The sequence below is a fragment of the Cornus florida genome, unplaced genomic scaffold, assembly GCF_030987335.1.
Source record: "Cornus florida cultivar Cherokee Brave unplaced genomic scaffold, ASM3098733v1 CherokeeBrave_3.0.0_Hap2_Chr02, whole genome shotgun sequence".
NCBI lineage: Eukaryota > Viridiplantae > Streptophyta > Magnoliopsida > Cornales > Cornaceae > Cornus > Cornus florida.
In genome coordinates this window covers 34766818-34792654 of record NW_026775572.1, presented here as the reverse complement: position 1 = coordinate 34792654, position 25837 = coordinate 34766818, and the positions used below count along the sequence as shown (strand labels likewise).

Sequence of the window (25837 nt, the reverse complement as noted above, 5' to 3'; positions counted from 1 at the left end):
CGCCTGGCGCCCATGTCGGCGCCCAATGGCATGCACATGATGATAGCAAGAACAAAAAATTGAGTGTCCAGAACTGAGGCTTGAAACGGAGGTCGAAACGAGTTTTTCTGGAAAAATACGAAGAAAAAACCCCCCCTAAAATCGAGTTTTCTACCCTACAGCGCAGACGGAAACGAAAAAAATTCACTGTGAAATCCCCAAAATGCCCCTAAATCAGAACTGGACAAGAGGCAAAAAGCTGCTATAGGATCTGAGAGCAGAAACGGGCTAGAAGATGAATTTTTCTGGAAAAACATGAAAAAGAAACCCCTACTGAAATCAAATTTTCTACACAGACGCGTGAGAGAAAATGAAAAAAAACTAGCTGCAAAATGGCCAAAATGCCCTCCCAAGAAATCTGGTCAAGAGAGCTAAAACGCTGCTAATATGAAAACTGGAAGCTGAAACTTCACAAGGGATTTCCGGTACCAAGACGACATTTTCTGGAAAAACACGAAGAAGAAACCCCCCCTAAAATCATGTTTTCTAAGTGATAATGTGAAGACTAAAATTTATTTTCTGAAGGAAAACCCCAAAAGGCCCTAAAATCATATTATGCAAGAAAATTTTAAAATGAGTCCATAGGAGGCTCAAATCACAAAGGAAAGGGTTTTTCCTAAAAACGATTATGTACGCAAACGTAAATAATGATTTTGAGCCCGTGGGAATGGTCCATGGCTCCCAAAAATGGCCGAGTCAAAATCCGACTCCCTAACGGCCAAAAAGGCGAAAATGAACTTAAAATAAAAAATATGGAAACCAAAATTAGGAAATATTTTCAAATGACCGTTTGGCCCTTGGCCATACTTCATACAAGATGAATGAGACCTAGTGGAGGTGCCAGAACACACTTTACACCACCCGATTTGAAAATGAACCCTTAAGGCTCGGTTTTTACTATTTTAGCCCAAAAATGTAATATGTGTACTAAAATGCAAAAATGAAAACTAAATGGTGTTTGGCCCTTGGCCACACCTCATACATATTAAATGAATGTTAGATAATGAATTTCATACATAAAGCACACTCCGGTGCAAAATAACATACTAAAACGCAAGCTTTTTCACATATTCTCATTAAAGGCAAAATACAACCATTATGAATAAACATGGAATTCAAATGAAATTTGGCCCTTGGCCTTATATCATATACATAAAATGAGAATCAAAAAGTGTGCTTAGGCACACATTACAAGTTTAGAATCAAATATATACATTTGACAAATAAGGCTACAGATGACATTTCAAGCCAACCTTTACAAGAATGGAACCTTCAAGTCCACAAATCATCCGAGCATAATGAGAATTTCAACCTTGATTCTTGTACCTGAAATATGCCCCAGTAACTTTGAGGTGAGTAACATAAAGCTACTCGTAGGAAATGAGCATGCATCGACCTAGCATTTTACAATTTTATCACCTTAAGGTGAAACATGTCAAAGGGGCTCATGCCACCTAAAGTCTATGTCAAGATGAGACTCAGGGAGCATCCTAAGCTACCCTAGATCATTTCTAGCACAAATCACATCATCCATACAATTCAAACAACATAGGAGCATACTATATAAAGCAATATGATATAGATTCTCAAAGTCATCAATTTAAAATTTAATATACAAAAACGACAAAGGTGGGTCATGCCGCCTAACATTTATATTTCAAATGAATCTATAAGATCATTCCTAAGTCACATTTGAACAATAAAACACGAATCACAATATCTAGGCAATTTAACTAACATAGAAGCATGCTATACAAAGCAACAAGTTATAGATTCTCAAACTTATCAACTTGAAATCTAAAAGTATGAAATCAACTAAATATAGCAGTTTAGTATAATTAGAATTTCTAATACCACACATCAAGACATAGATTCTTTAGGTTATCAATTCGAAATCTAAAAGTGCGAAATCGACTAAATATAGCAATTTAGTATAATTAGAATTTCTAATACCACACATCAAGACATAGATTCTCTAGATTATCAACTAGAAATCTAAAAGTGCGAAATCAAATAGTGGAATGCTTGGACATCTAAGTTCGGAATTCTGCCAAGACCTCAACGGCTATTACGGGCACTAACCCGCTGGTAATACCACCCCTAGTGCGCACTATCTTGACGGGGAGAACTCATACCTCCCGCACTAGAGCCAAACTCTAGCCATATCGTAGTAACAATGTCCCAAGTGACTCCAAAATAAATAAGTTTACAACTTATATACGAAATATATATAAAGCACGAAACTATATTCCATGCACAAGTAGGTTGTAACCACACAGCTCATGCTCTAAATCCACAACTACTATAGGATGACAAATGTCGAATCTTCAAAGCGCGATTCGTTACGCGCTATAATAACATCACATGTTGAATTTTCAGTGTGCAATTCGTTACACGCTATAACAATATAATTCAATATTGAAAATGTGATGTTTCCATTTTTTAGCCTTTTTCCATTTTTCTGAAATTTTGTTGCCGCAAGGGTATTTTGGTCATTTCGCATGTTACGTGCGGGAATTTAGTTGAGCTCATGTGCATTTGGTGCATTTTAATTTATGTGATGATGTAGCATTTTAAGGTGGTATGTATTTGAGTGGTGTTAATTAAAAAAAAAAAAAAAAAAATTTGGGTGGTGGGACCCACCACTATACACAAGTGATCTAGAGACCACCTCACTTTTCTCACTTCTTCTCTCTCTCCACGTAATTCTCTCCCTCTCTTCTTCTTCTCTTCATTTTCTTCTCATTTGGTTTCAAGCTTTGAGATTTGATTTCTCTCTTGATCTTTGTCAGATTAAGGTGCCGTTTGAGGCAAAATGAAGCTCACGGCGATCTCTACGCACTAGTACCAGAAATTTCAGATTTGGTGTACCCTTTAGAGTTCGAAATTCAAGACCCATTTTAAGGGTTTTGGTGCAAACTTGAGGTAGGGGCTCTTAATCCACAACTTTCTTGTTCTTAGGTGAATTATATCTTCTAAATTGTTGCAAGAAATATTTATTGGTACTAATTATAGTTTAAAGAAATTTGAGCATGTATATGTGATTATGTGAGAATGTGTATTAAATGTTTCATGTGGAAAACATGTCTATGTGATGATTTATATATGTTTCTTATGCTAGATGTGGTGTTGTATTAAAGCATATTGAATTTCTTGAGAATTTATGCTTTACTTATTTTAAGTGAGTTGGTTATGAAATGATGATTATAATCATGATATTGATATACTCATGCACTTACATTGGGCATGAAATAGGAGAATTTGTTTTGGAACAAAAAGGGGAGTTTTGGGATAAGTGTTTTAAGGAAAATGTTTTGGAAAAACCCAGTCGCTACGGGGTTACCAACGGGCCGGAGGTTAATATAGCCTAGAGGGGACTAGGGAGTCGCTCTAGCGTGGTTGAGCTAACTGGGCCCCATAATGACGCCGCGGGGTTACCAAGGGTCAGGGACACTAACCAATCCTCCTCTCGTGTCGCGGCGGGGTTACCAAAGGGCGGGCTGTATTAACAATTTGAAAGTATGGTTTTGAGAAATGAAAATGGGGAGCGACATTGGCATGCATTGCATCACATTGCATTGCATTGTTTATGCTTAAAATTGAAGTGTATGTTGTTCTATCCCCACATAGTATGATCCCAATTTCCCATTGGCCTATGCTTTGCTTGGATTCACAAGGACACAAGATGTATGTCTTAAGTGTCACCTGCTGAGCTTTATACTCACCCTATCATATATACCTTTTTTTTCAGGTTTTGGGAAAGAACCGGTGGACGACAATCCACCTCAAGCTTGAGAGATACAAGAAGATTGTTTGTGTTACTTTTGCACCTAGGCCAATCGTTTGTGTAGGCATAGTTTCGAGAATGTAAACGAAGATTTATATATGTTTATGGCCTTATAAATTGAGAAAGGAACTCACTTTTGTTAATGTAAATGAAAATTCTATGTAATTTGATCAACGATGTTGTAATGTGAGCACGGGTTAATTTGTTCGTTTCTAATCACAGCATAACTCATGATAGATGATTTATATTGAGTTTGAATCATTTCCAAGTATTCTTTTCAGTTTCCCTTCTATTCTCATAGCAAAGCAGGTCAGCCTCAGATTCAAGTCCCGGGATCTCTATTTCGGTCGACCGAAATGGTGCATTGGTCGACCGAAATAGAATTCTTCACTCTCAGGATCTCATTTCGGTCGACCGAAATGAGGTTCGGTCGACCGAAGCAATTTTTGCTGCTCTCGGTATCTACCCTTTGGTCGACCGAAATAGAACTTCGGATGACCAAAGCTCAGGAGCTCATTTCGGACGACCGAAGCTCCACTTCGGTCGACCGAAATGAAGCTGAACGTTGTTGCTCCATTATTCTCTTCGGGTATTCATCACTTCGTACGTTCTAAGTGTCCATGATCTTGTTTAGAAGTTTGATCCTAGTGAAATGATGACATTTCGACTCTCGAAATGATAGGTTCTGCATTGACGACCCCGGGTTCGAGTAAAGACCCATGTAGCTATCCGGGCCTCCGGGTTCGGGTCGTTACAGAAAACATAAACTGAAGAATCTAATACAAGTCCAAAATCATGATTTAAATATGCTTCCAATGCCAAATTCATGATTAAATCAATAATGGAATAGAAACGGAAATTAATCAAGTAAATTAATTAATTTCTCTAAGTTTCAAATCTAAACCAAATGGTCCCTAGTTAACACATGTTAAACAACATAGCATGGTCATTGCATATACCAATTCAAAAACCTAATTAGGCCATTAAAACAATAAGATAGAATTTAATTAAACCATGATAGTCAAATCCCTAAATTCTAAAACAACATCAAATGGTCCCAAATTAACATATGCTAGTATACAAGTCTTAGTCATCACAAATATCAAGTTAAAAACTTAATTAAACCAATGGACCTTTAAAATAGATTTTAATTAATCATTTTAATTAAAATCTCTAAATTTTCATCCTCATCCAAATGCTCTCAAATTAAAGTATGTTAAAGAACATGTCAAGACTTAATTTAATAGCCTATTACAAGTTAATTCTATGCAAGGTACGTCCATGATAATTAAACTTTCACAACAGATAATTTTTAAATAAAAAGTGCAATTCTTTATCAAATACTTCCAATTTAATATATATTAACAAACCTACCAAAGCCTAATTTACTAGCATGCCACAATTTAATTCTAAGTTGAATATCATCATGAGAATTAAATCTTAAACATAGAAAATAATTAAATTAAATTCTAGATTATGAACAAAAGCATGCATACAAGTTGCATAATCATGGGAAACACTCAATACAACACATATATAATCCTAAAACATCCCCTACCTCAATTTGAGATGAAAATCTCAAAAGCCACCAAAATGAAACGGCTCCGAATCCGACAATACTTCGGGGTTTTGTCGGGGACGACGCCGTGAACATTAAACTCCAAAGAGGACCTACCAAAATCCTAACTTGACCTCAAACCCGAACTCAAAAATTGGCCAAAAACGGGTTCTAATAAGGGTGAAAAAAGTGCGTAGTCAAGACGAACACAAAACGCGAAGGCACTATGACTTTATAACAAAGAGAATGAGGTTTAAATGAGAGGAGAATGGTGGCAGCCCCCCTTGGGCTGCCATAACAGGTTCTGGTCGTGCATGGAGAGGGGAGAAGATGACTTTTTGACTTTAAGTCCCCCTAATTGTAGAAAATTCAAAAAGTACCCTGAAATGGCCCCGCCGGGTCTGGAAAAGTAAAATTTGAGCAGATACGCTCAAACGGCGAAACTCCATGAACGAAAAAGATTCAAAATGAGAAAATATGAATAACGGAAGAAATATCGTCAAAAATCGAGTCCGGAGCAGAGAGATATGCCCCGAACAAGTTCGGCGGCAACTGGGACCAAAAAATCTTAAACTGGAGAAAAACGACTAGAAGGAAATTCTAAAAGTACACAACTCGACGAAATGTAAAAATGAATCCCGTACGAGGATCCAGGCTCAAAACGAGACATTTTTGCAATAACTTTCATTAATTGCACAATGGCCCCTCCAAAAAATGAAAACTGCACTAATGGCCTAGAATGAAAATATCTTCAAAAAATATTTTCTTAAAAAACCCTGAAATAAAATATCTTCAAAAGATATTTATGAAAAACACCCCAAGAAATGAAAAAGATTCTGAAAAACTGTGCATGACACCAGGAGCAACCAGAATACTTTTCTACAAAGTAAAGATACGTATTTCGTATAAACCACTTAGAATGAAGATACGTGAAGTCAAAAACTAACTCCGAGCTGAAAAGTGAGGTTGTGCCAAAAAGTGACAAACGGGAAAAAGACAAAATAAGGAAAAAGATGAAATAGGGAAAAGAACGAAAAGTGAATAGTGTCAAAAAATGAAAAATGTGGAAATGACTCGGTCCTTAAAGGAAGTTGTCAATCCAAAAAAAATAGTCTCAGAAATCATTCCAAAGCATTCAAGACGACACTAAGTGACAAAAAACCGAACTCAGAAAGAAAAAAAATAACAGAAAAAAAATATCCGTGAAAATCTGAGAAAAATGAAATGAAGGAAATGACAACGTCATTACATTTGTTAACGATGAAAAAAAAAAAAAAATACATAAATGCTCCGTTTGTTTTGACGTAAAATATTCTTTTTGAAATTTTTTTTTTCAGGTAAAATATTCTTTTATTTTTACTTTGTCGGTGTTTGGCAAATGTTTAAATCGAAGTTGAAGTCGAGTCTATCGGGTGAAATATATAAAATAACTTGCCGAAAATTAATTGATAAGTTATTTTTGTTAAATTTTAATATTTTTTTCTTCGTAAATATTTTACGACAACCAAACATTAAAAAATAAAAATAAAAATAAAAATAAAAATATTTTTTGTAAAATATTTTACGTTCAAACAAACGAAACCAAAAAATTCTTACTTAACAAATATTTTACAAAAATAATATTTTTACGTCCAAACAAATAAAACCTAAATACCTTTTGTTTTAAAAAAATTTCACAGTGCAACATTAGAATTTTTAGTGGCACCATGACTTCCATGGCCATCACTGTGAATAACCAGTCTGTTTCAATCACAGTGAAAACTGTGTCGATTTTGTTCCACTATTACTTTTTCGTCTGGATAAGATCATCTTTAATGTTGGAGGCTCAGGTTGTTTGATGTGGTTGTATTTTGCCAGAAAGAGAAAGAAAGAAAGAAATAATAACAATTAAAAAAAAAAAAAATTGGATAAGAATTGTCGCAATTTTGAGAGAGGGAGAGAGATAAAATAATAGTATTGTTTTCCTTTCATCTTGCGTGTCAACTAAAATTTGATCAATGACATTGACGGCTCTACTTTTTCTTTTTTTTTTTTCTTAAAAAAAGAAAATGACACAATAGTTTATTTAAAAACACACCATGCACTCAACAATTATCTCTCTCTCTCTATATATATATTACACTCCACCTCAGTGTGGGTAAATTCATTATTTAAATGTAAGTATAAGTAATTGGAGTGCAGATATTGCATCCTCTACTCTCCCCCTTTTTTTTCTTTTTTCTTTTTTTTTGCTATTCTGGTTCTTCTACTTACGTGTAAGATACATAAGGAAAAGAATAATATTAAAACTAACTTGGTTTGATAAATTTGAAAATTAAGTACTTGAAATTTTAAAAGTTAAATTATAAGTCATAGTTATAAATTAAGTTTTATTTATTTATTTATTTTTTTTGAAAATTAAGTACTTAAAATTTTGAAAGTTAAATTATAAGTCATAGTTATAAATTAAGTTTTTAAATTTTTTTTTTTAAATTTAATATTTAGTGATAAGTAAAATATCCATCACTTAAATTTTACAATATGTTAAGTTTCACTTTTTAACGTGAAATGTTTATTGTGCTATTAAACACCGTTGGAATCACAAATTCTTATAGGATTGGATTTTGGGTTGAATTGGTTTGAAAATGTGTTGTGAGACTTGGACCCAAAGTAATTTTACTTGAACTCCCATGCTCAATAAGGATTTGTATTACTTGTTCACCAAGTGAATTTTATAAATAGATATGGAGTTGAGTAGAGAATGCAAGGAAGAAAATAGAATGAAGGAGAACCATAAGAGAATGGGTGGGTGGGTGTAAAAAGGCACCAAAGGTAAAGAGATACAACTTCATATAAATTGATGATTGTGTGGAGTAATGATAATGAGTAAATAGGTAGAACATCGATGGAAAGGAGTAGTAGACCATGAAAGGCAAGAGTATCCAACACCATACATGTTTTGTCCATTCAGGTTAGTATGTTACTAGGCGATGATTGGGCATGCCAAGACCGCTGGTCGGGGGCGGACCACCCCGGGTACACCTGCTAGCGTCCTCCCCTAAGCGAGGAAAATGTGATTGTTATGGTCCAAGCAAATATTCTTGTGGTGGTGGCCTCGGCCTCCTCCGGGCAATAGGAGAAAGTCAATTATTTGGTCGTAGTTTTGCTGCAAGAGCGTGAGTGTAATGTGTTATGTGATTTGACCTCAAGGCAACTGCAGAAAGTAGGAAATAAGCCTCTCAAAGGTCCTTCGCGGCCCTCAACGCCGACAACCTATGGTCCAATCGAAACCCGTTACTTTTTTTTTTTTGGTATTTTTTGGTTTTATGTGGGGGTTAGATAACAAATAACTGAGAGTCGAACCGATGGGTCAGAGAAAATGGTTAGTACATATATCACCGTTTTAGCAAAGTTGACCAATAGTCAATGCTGGGTTGGGAGCAGCGTGAAGACTAATCTACTCTTCTGAGCGAGGGTAGGGGTGACTTAGCAAGGAATGATACGTCCTAAGCGCAAGCGTTAACCTATCTTACTTTTAGAATGACGGTCAGGGTGCGATTTAGCAGGGAAAATGTGGCATTCCAACAACACTCATGGCCCAAACGGAGCAAACAACATTGATGATTTGAAATAAGAAAGGGTGGCAAAGTAACATCACATTCTGATTACTTAGTGGCTTGCATGAGTCTAATCATGGCTACAATTTAACCCCCACCTTTGTCGGAAAGCTAACTCCAATGGGGTTATTGCATATAATGTTAATACATTTGCGAGCATCCCAGGAGGAGAACGTGGGCCTCGTTAAACTAGGTCCCGAAATTTGCATACCCCGAAGCCAAGCAGCTCGTACAGCAAGTTTGAGGTAAAAACCTCATGCTAATGCCTTAAGGGCATCACCACCTAAGTAAAGCATGGATATGCCACAAAATGTGTCTATATGCTCTGAGGCGTGTTGTATTTGGTGCTGGACCCTTATTCTAGTAATAGATGGTCTTCATTTATAGCCGAGGCTGTGGTTGCTCAGCCCTTGGATCACTTTGGAAGCGGACGGGAGAGATGACTTCTCAGTAGTAGCCAGCATAAGGTTGACACGTGTCTTGACTTTAGATTAGTTTGACTATATGTGTCGCTCGCATGTGGTTGCCTTTATCAAAGAGTGTGTTTACACGATTAGGTGTTTAAAATCTCTATTAATGTAATTTATCATGATGCCATGAGGGAATGTTCATTATCTACAGTTGTATATTCTCTTCTTGATTCATCATTAGTAAAATTTATTTCATCCGTGGACATTGGTTGAATTTGGCTGAACATGTAAATATTATGCTATAATATCTGTTTGTTTGGGTCTTCCTATAATAAGCCTAAATTATACCAAATAGAAATGGCACAATCACATAACATTTAAACAAAACGTAATTCTAAGGGGTACGATTTTTGTCATCAAATAAATGCGTTTTTTAAAGAAATTTCTTCCAATTGAAAGATTTTTTTTGGTCAACAAACAACACATTTTTTTAAATGTAATAAAAACCCTTTTTAACTATGGAAAAGAAATCCCAAAAGACAAAAAGAAGAATCAAAATGAGAATTATTTTTGTAAGAAATAGTGCTAGACAAAGTGAACCAAAAAGTATAGAGCGCGGAATCACAAAACTGAATGGGGGATTCCATTATTGATGATGTGGTGTTGGGATGGTATTGTTGATGATGTGGGGTCTCTTGTGTTTTTTTTTTTTTTTTTTTTTGAAAGGTAATGTGGGGTCTCTTGACACATGCAGGTTGATGCTTATGAGCTTTCTCATTCTTTGTCATGAAAGAGACTCAAAGGGCGGTTGTAGACCGATCGGTTCAATTTCAAACTAATTTTTATTCCAATATGGACCAATAGCAACCATGAAATGAAGTGGATCTTGATTCTGATGGCTTCTTGATACAACTTTTGTCCCTCTAAAATAATAATAATATCGCTTGTTCATATAGAAAACATAGGGAGGGTAAGTAATGCCAAAGGCCAAACAGTGACATTTCAATGACAACTTCCACTTGTTATATAATATATGTGACATGTCGGAAATTGTTTTAAATCCCACCGTTGGAATGTTCTTTTATTTCAATGCCTAACGTTAGTACGATATCTTATTTAATATATACATAATGATATAAATTATGAAATTTTCAATGGAATATGTAATGGAGGACCACTTATCTAAATTGGTGTTACAAATAAAAATCTTTTCTCAAAATTCTCTCTATCCCACCTCGTATCGGAATTGGGAAAGCCAGTACATATTTGATATTTCTCTTTACCGAATTTTTTGTCTACCTTAATAACTTGCTTTGATTGCGACACCTTAATAATTTTTTTATTTTTTTAAAAATAACTTGGAATAAATTTAAAATAGTGCATTCTAATATTTTTTTACTATGCATCTCAAACATGGGTGACGTGACTATTTCTGAACTATTCATTTTAAAATGAAGTAAATGGCACACTATTTTACTGGAGGTTTACTGGAGGTGATTTTCACCCCGCATTTAGGATGATCTGGCAGAACAGAGCGGACCCATCCACAGTCCAAATTGACAGCATTAAGCGCGAGAAAGAAACGTTTTGTAATGAAATGACAAGATTAAACAGCCACCATTCTCTACTTGCTCTCTCACCTCAATCACTAAACACGCCGACAGTACTCTATACACACACACAAACAAGTAGCTCTCAGTCTCTCTCACTCCAACCACCTTCCCAATATTTATATATATGTATCTCTTTTTCATGTGTTGGAGAAACACATATATAGCACTTTTAGAGAGAGAGAGAGAGAGAGAGAGAGAGAATGGAAGAAGAAGTAACAAGGTCACTGCTTGTTGAAGAACAGGCTCATGCAAACACTAACAACAGGGTCGACTCTTCTGCTTCATCCCCATTCACAGCTGTTGTTGTCTTCAGCAATTTTGTTAATGCCTGTGGTTTATTCGCTTATGGATGTGCTGTAAGTATAACATTCATATGTATAAAACTTTTGGTTGTTGATTACATATACATACATACATACATAATACATATATATATGTATGCTCTGCTTAGATCCAGATTCAAAAATTCGATCATGCCAGTAGTAGTAGTACATGTCTGAAGATACCCCACCCCAACTTCTATATGCATGCATACATACATACATACATACATAATACATATATATATATATGTATGCTCTGCTTAAATCACGATTTTTTTTTTTTACCTCATACACATAAGCTTAGTAATTAATTAACAAGTAGTTTAACCTGACAAGAGTAAGGAGCTCTTCACATTTATTCAATGAATTGAAAATTGTACTTTTTTATACATGTCAAAAGAAAAAATTGTAAGTGGTTAAATATAAAAAATAAAAATAAAAATAAATAAAATAAATTATTACTTTAGGGAACTCTTTTAAAAAGCATTTAATTTTCTTAATACAGTATATATTAGGGGTGGTCACGGATTTGATGGGATAGAATTAGGCATCAATCATAATTCGATCCGTTTGCAACGGATTGGGAGATTTCGAATCTGCCACCAATTCGTTAGCAACAGATTGGATCCGTGAAATAACGGATCGGATCAGATTCAATCCGCGGACTGAATTTTTCAAAATAGTCTATTTTTACCAATTTTATATCCACTCACTTCTTTAGTTCTTTGAGTTCTTTCATCTTTGGTTAAGTTTATATTTGTTTCATCTTCGGTGGTCCATTGCTAATGATTGAGTAATAAATATTATAAAACTAATTGTATAATGCAATACTTACCAAAAAAATAAAACAGAAAAAGTATTGTATGTTAGGAGTTCATATATATATGGTAGTTACGAAAAAGTAAAATATTACTATAATATAGATATTACATATTGGTAATATTACTATAATATATATATATATATATATATATATATATATTATATTACAGATTGGTTAGGGATCGGATCAAATTTTTGACAGCCTAATCCATTATTCGATTTATGAATTACGAATTTAATTTTTTTGAATTAGCCATCGATTCGTGAGTCTAGCAATCTGATCCGTATGAATCGGATCGGATTCGTGAATTTTTTGTTCACCCCTAATATGTATTTTAATTTCTTGAGTTATCAAATTATTTTTGCAGTTATAATGGATTTAATTTTTGTTTTCGGTCTTCACTTGTGTCTGAGAGAGGAGTGTGTAGCTAAAAATCTTTTTTGGGATTGCGAAGATTTCAAAACCATATTTAATACATCCACACATTTACAAATAATACTAAAATGTGGCCTCCACCTGCTTTTATTACAATTTATTACTCCTGGTTGGCACCTACTTTTATTACTATTTAGTCCTAAAATGTGGAATAACATGATTTTCAACACCAGAAATTTATTACTCCTGGTTGGCACGTGTCGTATTTCAACACCAGAAATTACTAATCCCTCACAATCTTGCTTTTAAAAATTCAAAAAAAAAAAGGAAATACCTGCTTGACTAGTAGATAAAGACGAAATTACCCTTCCCAGTAAAGATTCCTCAAATAATAGATACCACATGTCACTTGTGTAGATTGCACCTAATACCAAATAATTTTTGCTAGAAAAATGTGCACAAACAAGATTGAAACTGTCGGCGACCAAATCTTGACATGATTGAACTGAAAGTGATACTTTCTCATATTCGGGCAGAGAGAGTGCGTCAAATGTGTTTTTTGGCAAGTCAATTTGAAAAAAAAAAAAAAAAAAAAAAAAAAGGGCTGGAGCTGATTTCCCAAACCAACATAAGAACATCTAATTTTTGGGTATTCTGTGGTTGAATAGCTAGATTAAGCAATTTTATAAAAAAAAAACACAATGTAATCAGTAATCAGATAATTGGATCTTTCAACTTGGATCACTTAATTTGGTAGTGATTATAAATTATATTTTTTCTATGGATCTAACTAGTTGATGTTTTGTGATTGCCTTTGTAGTCTGGATATTCGTCCTCTGCCGAGGCCGGCATCATGGAAGAGCTGGGCCTTTCTACTGCACAGGTGAGTGCATACAATCTCTCTGTGTTTTTCATTGAAATAATTGGGGTGCCCGGAATGTAACTGTATATTTAGGGTTTCTAGGGGAAAGAAAATGTAGAGAGACACTTGAACTTGAAATTTTTTTATACCAATCATGAAGATTGTCATGTATATGAAGTTAATTTTTTTGCATTATTTTATTTTTGTTATTTGTTGCTCATCAGTTCATCATGAGTATAGTTGAAAAAAATTGTAACAACTCTTGGCTTTATTTAGTTATACAATTTGAGAAAGAATGGTGAATTTGGGAGATTGAGTTGGAGTAGATGACACTGACCTCCCTCGAGATTTGGCCTCTGTCTGTTCTTTCCGGTATAATATAATTTTTATCTTTCAATCGATCTGGCCTTTGAACCTACCCACTTAGTTTATTGTAGATATAAAATATTAATCTTCCTTCCAATCACAGTATCTACTAACTCCATTCCTTTACCAGTCAAGATTCCTATGTTCCAAGTCCATATTCTAACCAAGGATGGAGACTGTAGGGGCAGACCTCGTCCAGAAAACGAGGGAAACCTTGCCTTTTTTACTGCATTAGGGTGCTGCCTTGTCCATTTTTTCGAAGCACCTGGAAGCTAATGCAATGCGTTGCTTAAGGGGAACGCCCTAGCATTTACTCGTGTATTCATAGGATTACAAACTTTAACAGGACGTTTCATTGTATTTTATCCATTCTCAGCATGTCTGTAGTTTTGGCCAAACCTCAGCAAGGTGTGTGTGACCTACCCTAACAATTTGCTGGTGTACATTGCATAGGTCAAGTTAAACCAGCTGGAAAACTTAACACCGTGACAACCATACCGAACTATGGTGTTCCATGTGAAGTGAATTATTTAAAATTTCAGCCATTACCCGAATTTAGATACTTCTACATGGCCTGATTGATATTATGTCATTTATGAAGATAACAGAGTCAAGCAGTGCAGTCAACTGGTTTCCATTCGGTATAAGTTAGTTTTTATGTTTCACTGATGCTCATTCTTTTCCTCTTTGTGCAGTACTCAATTTTTGGTTCGGTATTGACCATTGGAGGGATGTTAGGTGCAATAATATGCGGCAAAGTAGCTGATCTGATTGGCCGGAGATTTGTAAGTGTTTTCCTTGCCCTACAAGTGGCCTCTAGGTCTAGTGCAAAATATTCAAAACATTATTACCAACTCTATGATGATTCTCAAGTTTGGTTGATCTTGCAATGCAGACTATGTGGCTCTTGGATATATTTTTCCTCGTGGGATGGCTAGCAATATATTTTGCAAAGGTCTTCTATACTTGATTCTTTTACAAAAACCATAATTTAATTTATTTATGCTTCATTTGAGGTCTCCTGAAATAAACTTCAAGGAGTTCCAATGAAATGGAAGAATATTAAAAACTGTAATCGAACGTTATATATATATGATTTTGTTCTGAACTTGTACCATTGAGGATGTTCACCTAGGGTCATAGACTGAATAAAAAAGAAAAAAGAAAAAGCCCTAGAGATATGGGATTATTATGCTGGCATTAGAAATTGTTCTTCTCCGAAGTTGCTCCAGGAACATATTTATTCCTCGAAAACCAGAACAGTAAATAGAAGAAAAAAGGGGGGGACAAAAAGGAATCACAATCTAAATCAAGTTAACAGAATCCTTTCCTTCTTCTTCTTCTTCTTCTTTTTTTTTTTCTTTTTTTTTTAATGTTTTTTATTTTTTATTTTTTTTAATTGTTGGGGAATGGTTAGTACTAAATGTTTGGTGCTTTTTGAAGGGTGCTCTGTTGCTTGACTTTGGAAGGCTGTCGCTAGGGTTTGGAATTGGCCTTCTTTGTTATGTGGTAATTGCAGCAAAGTTTGCATTTGAGATATTATTTTTGTCTTTAATGTTCAATGAGACCTACATTGCAATTGCCAAACAGGCCCCTGTATACACAGCAGAAATCACACCCAAGAATATTCGAGGAGGATGTACAGCAGCTAGTCAGGTAAATCATTACCATCATAGATCTGGATTAGAGAAAATCAGTTAGGGGATATAAATGTTCACCCACTCTAATAGCTCAAACTTTTAGAGTAGATGGTTTTTAACATGGTATCAAAGTCAAACCGTCTCAAGTTCAATTCTCACCGTCACTATTAGAGGATATAAATGTTAAAGTTGTACCCTCTCTAAGAGCTTAAGCTTTTAGAATAGATGGTTGTTAACAGAATCAACTAATTTTTTATGTGCATATATATATTTGTGACTCTACAGTTGATGACGTGCTGTGGCTTATCACTAGTGTTTTTCATTGGGAACCTCATTAATTGGCGCACATTGGCTCTCATCGGTAACTTGCTTCACTCTTCTACTCTTTATGAGTCCAAAGTCGTCTAATACCAGATTTCGCTTCATAACGTTCCAGGAACTATACCATGTGTGCTACAAGTTGTAGGCCTATTCTTCATACCAGAGTCTCCAAGATGGTTGGTGAGTTTGATTGAAAATTTTATCTAAACTTGTTATTTGGTTAGTTCACCATGGAGTATTCTCAGTCCAAAGTAGGAAGTCAGAAAATTGGTAATCTGTTTTTTTGTTCTCAAATGTTATACCCTTAGGTTTTAAATGGTTCATCTTCAAAAGTGCTGTGAATGTAGTTATTGGTGGGAGATCTAATTTAAAATTATCTTCAGTTCTTCACTATAATGCTTTTTCTGTTTGTTTTTCTTTTTGTTCTCATGCTAATATGTGAAACCAGAAGACAAAGTTACAAACACAAATTTACATAGATTTGTGTTTTTTTTTTTTTTTTTGAGCTAATGCGGATTTTTTTTTTCTAGAATACTCATTTGATGAGTGAAACCATTTACAGGCAAAAGTTGGTCGAGAAAAACAGTTAGAAGCTTCTTTACGACGCCTAAGGGGAAAAAATGCCAATATTTCTGAAGAAATGACTGAGATCAGAGTAATGTTTCAACTTCACTCGTTAACAAAAAGTAACTTTCGAGCAGGAAAAAACTTATTTATTTATTTGTTTTTTTTTATTTTGTTTTTTGGTGTAGCAAAAACCACAAGCAACAAAATATTTTCTTCTTGTTTTACAGGATTACACGGAAATGCTTCAAAGTCTCTCTGAATCCAAGTTCTTAGACATGTTCGACTGGAGATATGCTCATGCATTAACTGTAATATTTAAGTTAATGATAAATGTAACATTTTACCATTTTCACAACTTCCCTGACCTTTCTAGTAACGAAAATAAAAATTGCACTAGGTCGGGGTCGGGCTTATGTTACTGGTACAACTTGCTGGTACCAGTGGGGTTTCATTTTACGCAAGTTCGATTTTCAAAGCTACTGGTAAGTTAAGAGGCCTTATAATAACTTATGAAAGTAATTAATGTTTTATCTGGCTGAGTATGAAGTAAATAAATTGAGAAGGCTAGCTAAAAATCAGAATTTATCTCTTGTTCAGGTAGCTCAGTTACTGTTGGAACTACGGCAATGGCTATTATTCAGGTTCTCTTAATCTTACGGTTGGAATTCAAATATGACTTTTTTTTTACGCTTCTCTTAATGTAGATATTATTTTGCAGATTCCAGCTTCTGCTTCGAGTGTATTCTTGATGGATACATTTGGACGACGATTCCTTATGATGGTTTGAATGTGAAAGTGTTCTTTTTGCTCTTTCATGTAGTCGATAAATGAGCCAATACTAGTAGTCTTTGCAGGTAGCTGCGGCTGGGGCATGCTTCGGAAGCTTCATTGCAGGATTGGCACTCCTTTTGCAGGTTCTTCAAAAAAAAAAAGAAAAATCTGATACCTCTATACTTCTTTCTTACTTGCTAATGTAGTAGTTTACCGTGAACAGGATCTTCATCAACAGGAGGAGGAGTTCACTTCCACATTGTTGTTGATTGGCATACTGGTAAATCTTACTTAATTGAACTACGATTCACCCTTAATACTCTCGAAATGTACAGAAAATAATTCCAATTGAAATACACATTAATGTTTCACCTCTTCTCTCATTCAATTCATGTGAGGCTGTGTACTTAAAAGAGTTTATACACCTCTAGCCAGATTCACTAGCATGCATTTCACATTAATTCTTCTATTTCTTTTTCTTTTTTTTGTAGTCAAATATTAGTTAGAGACATTGCAACGTCTGTCTGTGCGTGTGCCTGTGTATATAAATTTTAATTATTTGAATCTTCAACCAGATATATTTTGGATGTTTTGCAATGGGCATGGGTAATACACCATGGGTTATAATGTCAGAGGTAGGTCATCTATCTATACAGCCTGAACTCTCTTTTCCTTTTATGGAATGGACAGAGAAGGTCTACACATTAGCTTATACTGAAATGATGTTTGTTCATTTCAGATATTTCCTATAAACATAAAAGGTTCAGCTGGAAGCCTAGTGACTTCGGTCAACTGGCTCAGTTCTTGGGTTGTTTCTTATGCTTTTAACTTCTTATTTGATTGGAGTTCAGCAGGTGATGACTCTCTCCTCTGTGTGTGTGTGTGTGTGTGTGTGTGTGTGTGTGTACGTGCACGTGCTTGTTTGTGACATCTTATTCTTGCGAGGCTACTAATAAGACTATACTATTTCAGGAGTATTCTTCATATTTGGAAGCATGTGTGCTTTAATTGTTCTATTTGTTTACAAGATGGTGCCAGAAACCAAGGGACGAACACTCGAAGAAATACAAGAATCTATGATACATCTCAAATAAGAAACCCAATTCATCCTCACAATCAAAATTTAGTGAGATTTAATGATTGTTGTTATGCCCTAAAAATCAAGTCTAATCTTTCTTCTTTTCTTTTTTTTTTCTTTCCCTTGATGTAAAATAATTTTATTTGTATAATAAATGTGATTCATATTTAAAACATGTTTTGTACTTTACTGATCTGTTGCATGAGATGTACCAAAGTCCCCAAATTGCAGAATAAGTTATTTGGGCATATGAATTGGAATTATAAACAGTGGGATTTAGGTATGAATGTGCTATGTCCATTGCTATGTCATGGGCTAGCTATTGGAATATAAATTGAATTTTCATTGGATATTATATCAGAAATTAAGAAATGGGCTAAACATTTTGTCTATTAGGCCCTCCAATCTGGAAGCCCAAATGGAATTTTGTATATAAATTTCTGACTCAATTTTAACAATTTCTATTCACATCATCATAAGCCTTCTCAATACTCAACTCACAGGCCATCCCAACTTGCTATGTTGCCGTGTGTGTGGGTGTGTGTGTGTGTGTGTGTGTGTGAGAGAGAGAGAGAGAGAGAGAGAGAGAGAGTTGGTTGATGGGCTAAGAAGAATAGATCTGTTTTGACATAGTTAGTTAGAGCCTTAGAAGCAGTAGTATGGTCTGATTTGAACAATAGGTGGGCAAACTACAATTAAAAAATTATGTTCCAGTGATTATTGAGACCTGAGAAATATAGGTAATAGGAGTACTATTTCACCAGCAAGTCAATGCAAAATTTGGTACCTACCAGCCAAATACCAATACTACCAATCATTTTGCTTTCGCCCTCTCTTCAGTGATCGAGTTAAATTGCTTCTTCTTCTTTTTCTTTTTTTTCTTTTTTTTCCCAACAAATAATAAACTCACCCATTATTTGCTCCGAAGTGACTTGAACCCTCAACATTCCACTTTAGGAATTACAACCCTTAGGTTAATTGGCTTTAGATTAGATCAAAATCATCAACATAAATTACACTATATTATTATTTTATTGTACTGTACTATATGTGTGGTTGTGTTGATGTTGAATTGGATTATCTCAATACCTGTATTCATGGTCAATTTCAAATGAAGAAAAAAAGATAAGTTTGAACTTTTTGTTGCCAAAATTCATCTCATTTTGAAAAAATTTGTCCGAACCCTACAAATTTTTGGTTTAGACTCAGATTGTTCAGGTTAAGCCTCCTAGCTTCCAGTCTTAATTTGATGAGTAGCTTGAATAGCCCCAATCTATGCATATTGCCAAAAATATGGTTTAGAGTTATTATACAATTGATCCAGCCTTAATTTCATGAGTAAGAGTCATGAGTCACAACATAATGAATTATCAAAGAAAAATTCTAATCACCCTTAATGAAAGATTTAAGCCCCATTAATTTAAAAAGCATTTTAATACATTTCAAATGTCAATGGTTCCTTTTTTATGCCACTTGATTAACCAGTTAAGTTCAGAAAGTTCAGTCTGCATATAATTCAAATATCTTTCATGCAATGTGGCACTTGAGGAAACATGACTTTGTTGCCTATTAGCTCTTTCTTCTTCTTGCTTTATTCAATTTTCCCAGAAAGTTAAAGATATGGAGAGAACAATCTCTGAAGACAGGCAAATAGCTAGACCTCTGCTTGTCAATGGTGATGGGCCGCGAAAGGACTCCTCTGCCACAGCTATGGTTGTCCTTAGCACCTTCATCGCAGTCTGCGGTTCTTATGCATTTGGGGCTGCTGTAAGTGCCATTAGACCTGCTTTATGTCTGCTACAAGCACCATTAGTTTAAGTCTAATGGAGTATGATTGAATCGCAGATCGGATATTCATCACCAGCTGAGTCTGGTATCATGGATGACCTCGGTCTCTCTGTGGCAGAGGTAAGTAGTAATTGCAATTTTCAAAACATGTAACATCTCTAGTGTTTTTCGAAAGGTTTGTTTATGAACACAGAAATATATATATATATATATATATATATATATATATATATATATATATCTATGCTTCTGATGTTACTATTACTCTAAAGTGAAATTCAGAAATGAACTCAAAGAAATGCTGATGGCATTTAACTGGACTCATTTATATTTCAAAATAAATTAATCCTATGTGTATGAGCTTAAGCTGTTGAACTTGACACAGTTGATAGAGAGTTAACTTGTTGCTGTTATATGTATTAAGAAATTTAAGCTGGTTAAAGTGTAACAGATTGATTCCTTGTTTTAATTTTTCTCACCAGTTTACTTATGTTGTTTTATCCATCTCTCTTGAATTTATCATTTCTGTTTTCCTAAATCTCATTTGTGCAGTACTCGGTTTTCGGCTCCATATTGACAATTGGAGCAATGTTAGGTGCAGTGACAAGTGGAAAGATAGCGGATCACATTGGTCGACGAGGTGTACGTTTTCTTTTTCTATTTTCTGACTTATGCAAGTAGTTGTCAACTCTTCTATCCTTCTCAGTTTTGGCTACTCCTGATGGCAGACAATGGGGATTTCAGAAATATTCTGCATTATGGGATGGTTTGCAATATTACTCTCCGAGGTGTTTCTGTGTTCCTTCTATAGCATCTTTACGTTTCTTTGATTACCAATTTTCTAATTGATTGAGAATAAGCGAAAAAAATGTCCTTTATATACACCTTCTTGATATTCAAATAGAGCCTTAGAATGTTTAGGAAGCAACTTCAGGAAAAATGATTTCAATTTAAACTTTTATGCATACATTTGTTGTGTTATATAGTTTATATGGCCTTTCTTTTTGCATGCTAGTATGGTGTTTGTCTGAAATATATCATTAGGAACCACTGTATTCTTTTAGAAGTCATTGTTTGCTTTAGAACTAACTCAAAAGGTATTGTTTTAGATTATTATAGGGCCTTAATGGCATGCATAGTCATCAGAAATCGCCTCTCTTTGAATATTATGAAATGCCTTTTTCTTTTTTCTTTTTTTCTTTATTTCCCCCAATGCTTGATTTGTTATATTGGTGTAATGTTTGTTGATAGGTTGCTTGGTTGCTCGACCTTGGAAGGCTGTCGATTGGATGTGGGATTGGTCTTCTTTCTTATGTGGTAATTCAAGCAAGGGATGTACAATTGCAATTTATATTTTATTATACTCATTCTATGTGATGGATAAAAATGTTGCATTGCCAAACAGGTACCTGTCTATATAGCAGAAATAACACCAAAAAATCTTAGAGGAGGTTTTGCAACAGTGCATCAGGTAAAGCAAAACAACTTAATAAGCTTTGAAAAAGTAGGAATTGCAATTTTTTTTTTTTTTTTTTTTTTTTTTCTCATACGCCTATATGTATCTCAATTTTATTATGGTGAATATGGACTAAGAAAATAAGCTTGTCGTTTTGAAACTAAATACTAGACTCTGCAGGTCATGATAACACTCGGTTCAGCAATTACATTTTTTGTTGGAACTGTTGTCAGCTGGCGCATATTGGCTCTAATAGGTATGTTTAGTTCATTACAATATGGTATTTATTAATTCAAAGGAGGGTTCTACTTCTATATGATAAAGCTTCAATTTGATTTCTTTTGCAGGAATTATTCCGTGTCTAGTACAGCTTTTAGGTCTATTCTTCATTCCAGAATCTCCGAGATGGTTGGTGCGTGAGATTATGACAGAAAATGATGTTTCCATGGTGCTTTTGGATTGAATTTGTAACACAATGAGTAGTAGCTGCTCTTCTTATTGTTCTGTTGAACCAAATGCCCTTAACCATGTTATAAACAAGCTTAACATGTGTTAAAACTGAGAATTTTTTTTTCTGCTACACTTGGGATATCAAAACAGGCTATGATGAGATTGTAGAATGATCTCTTGCAAATTTTCTATAGGCTAAAATTGGTCGACAAAAAGACTGTGAAGCTGCTTTACAACGCCTCAGGGGCGACGATATTTCTCCTGAAGCAGCTGAGATTATAGTAACTTTCTATTTCTTTGCTAAGGAATTCTGAATTTTCAACCAGAGTGAAAAAAATTTTAAATTTTTTGAGTCTCATCACTGCTCTTCTTGTTTTTTAAAATTGATTTTGTCATGGAAACAAGATATATTGGCTTTCTTCTGTTTGACAGGATTACACAGAAGCCCTTAAACAGCTCCCTGAAGCTAAAATTCTAGACCTGTTCCAGTGGAAATATGCTCATTCTCTGATTGTGAGCCTTCCAAATAAATGGTACTTGTGTTATGTGGTTGTTCTTGACTCTGACATACGAGCCGAACAAATTTATTTTTTTAATAGGTTGGAGTTGGGATGATGATGTTGCAACAATTCGGTGGTTCTAATGGGATCGCCTTTTACGCGAGTTCCATATTTACCTTGGCTGGTAAATTACAAATCATTGATAATTCTGCATATAATACAAGAGGTCTAAGTATTGATATGAATCTCTGGTTTATGACAGGTTTCTCGGCCAAAATTGGGACCATAGCAATGGCTGTTGTGCAGGTTCTTAATACTAGACCTAAAAGTCCAATTTTGGTTTCTTCTTGATCTAACACATTGTAGATATACTTCCGCAGATTCCCACGACCGTGTTAGGTGTATTTTTAATGGATAAATCTGGCAGAAGACCACTTCTGATGGTACGAAAGGATATAAGTCTATTCTTTAATCTCATTTTGTGTCAAACAAAAGGCGTGTACTAAATTTTAGTAACGCTTTGTAGATATCAGCAGCAGGAACATGCTTGGGTTGTTTTTTAGCAGGGTTGGCATTCCTCTTGCAGGTCGTATCAAATCCAGATGCCTACCATCAAATGGAATATCCTAAAATGTTTGTGAAACTTTCTAAATTAAGTCATCTACTGAACAATAAAGCTTTACCATGAGCAGGATTTTCAACTGTGGAATGAAGTCACTCCAATTTTGGTGCTTGTTGGAATACTGGTAACATAATTTAACCGGAAGAAATTGTTTTATGTCATATAAACCATTTACCTCAAAGAAGAATGAATATAACAGCAAGAACTCTGTTCGTGACTAGAGTCACTCACACTCCTACTGCTATAAGAGAGAGAGAGGAAAAAGTGTAAAAGAAACGCAAGTGTTCTATTTCTATCTATTTTCTTTTACATTTCAGGTGTATAATGGATCATTCGGGTTGGGGATGGCAGGAATACCATGGCTCATTATGTCAGAGGTAAGTTACTCATACTCAAAAAATTTATCAATCGGAATTTTAAAACCAGGACTAACTTAAGAAGACTTGTGAAGCTTACATTGAATGATGCTCCCTATTTCAGATATTTCCTATAAACATGAAAGGTTTGGCTGGAAGTCTCGTGTCTTTGGTCAACTGGTTTGTTTCTTGGCTTGTTTCATACATATTCAACTTCTTACTGGATTGGAGCTCAGCAGGTGATGCCTCATTCCTCATGCATCACCCTCTCACTATTGACATTTTACTTCAAAAATGAACTGCTCGGCTACTCTTCATTTTCAGGAACATTCTTCATATTTTCAAGCATTTCTTGTATAACTGTTGTGTTCGTCGCAAAGCTTGTACCAGAGACTAAGGGGAGAACACTAGAAGAAATCCAGGCAATGATGACATTTTCATCAAGAAGATAAGTCGGGCATTCTCATATTATGGTAAAACTCCAATTTATAATGTATCATCATCGACGCCTAATTTTATATACTTGATACATGGGAAATTACCCCATAGTTCACTTATTTCTGTCACTGACACAGAGTCAAAGCATTTCATGCTGCAAATTAGAAGGGTATTAAATCTTACAGCATAAAGCAATGTGATTAATATATTAGTTTTGGAACTGATCATCAATAGCAGGGCTAATCAGTGACTCAGTTCCAATTTTCTTGAAGATTCATGTAGAAAGAATCGTCGTAGAGTGTTTATGAAGCTTAGTAACAATGAAAATAAACAAAAAATTTGGATAACAACTATATGGTGATGGAACGGTTGTTTTTAATGTCATAGTATTCTTGGTTTTTTTCTTCCATTTTCTCGGAATTCAAACATATGTTAATGGAATACTAAAAATCATACAAATTATTTTAAACAAAACATTTAGACCAGAGAATAGTTTGTTATATGAAGAGAGAGCAGCAAAAAAGTGAGTATTTCAAATTGCTTATACCTTTTCAGTGCTTCATTATATCCATTTCAAAAACCTCTAGAATAAATTTGTGAAAACTCAGTGCATCAAACATTTCTTTCTTCAGCAATTTTGAGGTTATTCTGACAATGTACTAATCCAAAAACCTGCAGGCTATCACTTACGGAATTAGAATTAAAGACGGCTAATAGACTCGACACTGCAACCTTTGCAACCAAACAAGATGCAGAACAGTTGCAGAGATTGGTAATGAACTAGCTAGAGTGGCTGAACCAGCAGATGAATCTACAATTCAATCTAACATGGTAGGTAGATTGTGTGTTGTATTTGGGAAATTCGGAACACGGTTGGACAATAATGATGATTTTTACCTACAATTCACTAAACTTTTAACTTTGCTACATTTGATCAACATTAAGTCCATGAATTTGATTTAATAAATTAATGCAATTTTTTGTTTATACTCCATGTTCAGTTTCAGTTTGTTTATGTCTTGGGATGTGGTATGATTCATACACAATTATTAGCATTGCATTGATCTTACAATTATCCTTATTGTAGTTTTGTAAATATCCTAATTATTGAATCGGAATAAATTTTTTACATAAGAAGAGGTGTCATTTGTAAACAATACACACTGATAGTCTTGTACAACTCCTATTTGAATGATAGTAATAGAAGTATTGAATGGGAAGAGATGTTTTTTTTTTGTTTTTCTACGAAAGTATTCTCTTTCAACGACGGGTGGTCTGGAATGTGGGAATATATTGACAAGGTTGACTAAAGTCTGAAGAGTAAGAGTGGTGTATGTTGGTATGTTGACAAGGTTGACTAAAGTGTAGAGAGTAAGAGTGTACGTTGGCTCTTAACGCTATCATTAGCGAAGCTATTTAGTAATTTTCTTTCATCGATTGGTATCGGGGAATATGTTGACAGGGTTGACTAAAGTCTGGAGAGTAAGAGTGTATGTTGGCTCTTGGCGCTATCATCAGCCAAGTTACATAGAAATTCTCTTTCACCAACTGGTGTCTGAAAGGTGGGAATATATTAATAAGGTTAACTAAAGTCTAGAGAGTAAAAGTGTACATTGGCTCTTAGACGCTATCATCAGCCAAGTTACATAAAAATTATTCCCTTTCACCGACCAGCGTCAAGAAGGTGGAAATATGTTGACTACAATCTGGAGAGTAAGAGTGCACGTTGGCTCTTGACACTATCATCAGCCAAGTTACATAGAAAGTATTCCCTTTCACCGACCGGTGTCGGGAAGGTGGAAATATGTTGACAAGGTTGACTACAATCTGGAAAGTAAGAGTGTACGTTGGCTCTTGACAACTAAGTTTCATCGAAATCTGGTGTCTGAAAGATGGTAATATGTTGACTATAGTCTGGAGAGTAAGAGTGCACGTTGGCTTTTGACGTTATATATCATCAGCCAAGTTATATAGAAATTATTATCTTTTATCGACTAGTGTATGAAAGATGGGAAATATGTTGGCAAGGTTGACTACAGTCAAGGAGTAAGAGTGTGCGTTGGCTCTTGGCGCTATCATCAACCAAGTTACATAGAAA

At 34.8% G+C, this 25837-nt stretch overlaps 2 protein-coding genes across 7 annotated transcripts; both read left to right on the top strand.

The window, feature by feature from the left end:
• Positions 1–11147: 11147 nt before the first annotated feature.
• On the top strand, positions 11148–18304 carry LOC132294659 (sugar transporter ERD6-like 5). 4 transcript variants are annotated; one of them, XM_059792584.1, is made up of 18 exons: positions 11148–11359; positions 13345–13407; positions 14448–14537; positions 14648–14707; positions 15196–15261; positions 15343–15408; positions 15678–15753; positions 15829–15893; positions 16276–16368; positions 16508–16588; positions 16678–16762; positions 16878–16921; positions 16999–17061; positions 17135–17194; positions 17275–17331; positions 17627–17686; positions 17791–17905; positions 18024–18304. In XM_059792584.1, the coding sequence occupies exons 1-18, from the start codon at positions 11204–11206 to the stop codon at positions 18143–18145; spliced, it is 1422 nt and encodes a 473-aa protein (XP_059648567.1). In that variant the 5' UTR covers positions 11148–11203; the 3' UTR covers positions 18146–18304. The 4 variants fall into 4 exon arrangements, with proteins under 4 accessions (XP_059648567.1, XP_059648570.1, XP_059648568.1 ...); XM_059792587.1 differs by lacking the exon at positions 11148–11359 and adding an exon at positions 12350–13065; XM_059792585.1 differs by lacking the exon at positions 11148–11359 and adding an exon at positions 12353–13173.
• A 618-nt stretch (positions 18305–18922) lies between these two features.
• LOC132294661 (sugar transporter ERD6-like 5) lies at positions 18923–24733 on the top strand. Of its 3 annotated transcripts, XM_059792590.1 has the most exons (19): positions 18980–19896; positions 19975–20037; positions 20470–20559; positions 20646–20705; positions 21169–21234; positions 21323–21388; positions 21554–21629; positions 21721–21785; positions 22018–22104; positions 22256–22336; positions 22423–22507; positions 22586–22629; positions 22704–22766; positions 22850–22909; positions 23016–23069; positions 23263–23322; positions 23426–23540; positions 23626–23774; positions 24418–24733. In XM_059792590.1, the coding sequence occupies exons 1-18, from the start codon at positions 19750–19752 to the stop codon at positions 23751–23753; spliced, it is 1410 nt and encodes a 469-aa protein (XP_059648573.1). In that variant the 5' UTR covers positions 18980–19749; the 3' UTR covers positions 23754–23774; positions 24418–24733. The 3 variants fall into 3 exon arrangements, with proteins under 3 accessions (XP_059648575.1, XP_059648573.1, XP_059648574.1); XM_059792591.1 differs by lacking the exons at positions 22850–22909; positions 23016–23069; XM_059792592.1 differs by lacking the exons at positions 22850–22909; positions 23426–23540; positions 23626–23774; positions 24418–24733 and having other exon boundaries at positions 18923–19896; positions 22910–23320.
• The last annotated feature ends 1104 nt before the right edge of the window (positions 24734–25837 follow it).

Excerpts from the sequence above, each read along its gene's own strand:
- LOC132294659 (XM_059792584.1), top strand. The coding sequence starts at position 11,204 with ATGGAAGAAGAAGTAACAAGGTCACTGCTTGTTGAAGAACAGGCTCAT. Across the intron at positions 17,332-17,626 it reads TGTTGTTGATTGGCATACTG|ATATATTTTGGATGTTTTGC; the intron begins GTAAATCTTACT and ends ATCTTCAACCAG. Across the intron at positions 17,687-17,790 it reads CATGGGTTATAATGTCAGAG|ATATTTCCTATAAACATAAA; the intron begins GTAGGTCATCTA and ends TGTTCATTTCAG.
- LOC132294661 (XM_059792590.1), top strand. The coding sequence starts at position 19,750 with ATGGAGAGAACAATCTCTGAAGACAGGCAAATAGCTAGACCTCTGCTT. Across the intron at positions 21,235-21,322 it reads TTGGTCTTCTTTCTTATGTG|GTACCTGTCTATATAGCAGA; the intron begins GTAATTCAAGCA and ends ATTGCCAAACAG. Across the intron at positions 21,389-21,553 it reads GTTTTGCAACAGTGCATCAG|GTCATGATAACACTCGGTTC; the intron begins GTAAAGCAAAAC and ends TAGACTCTGCAG.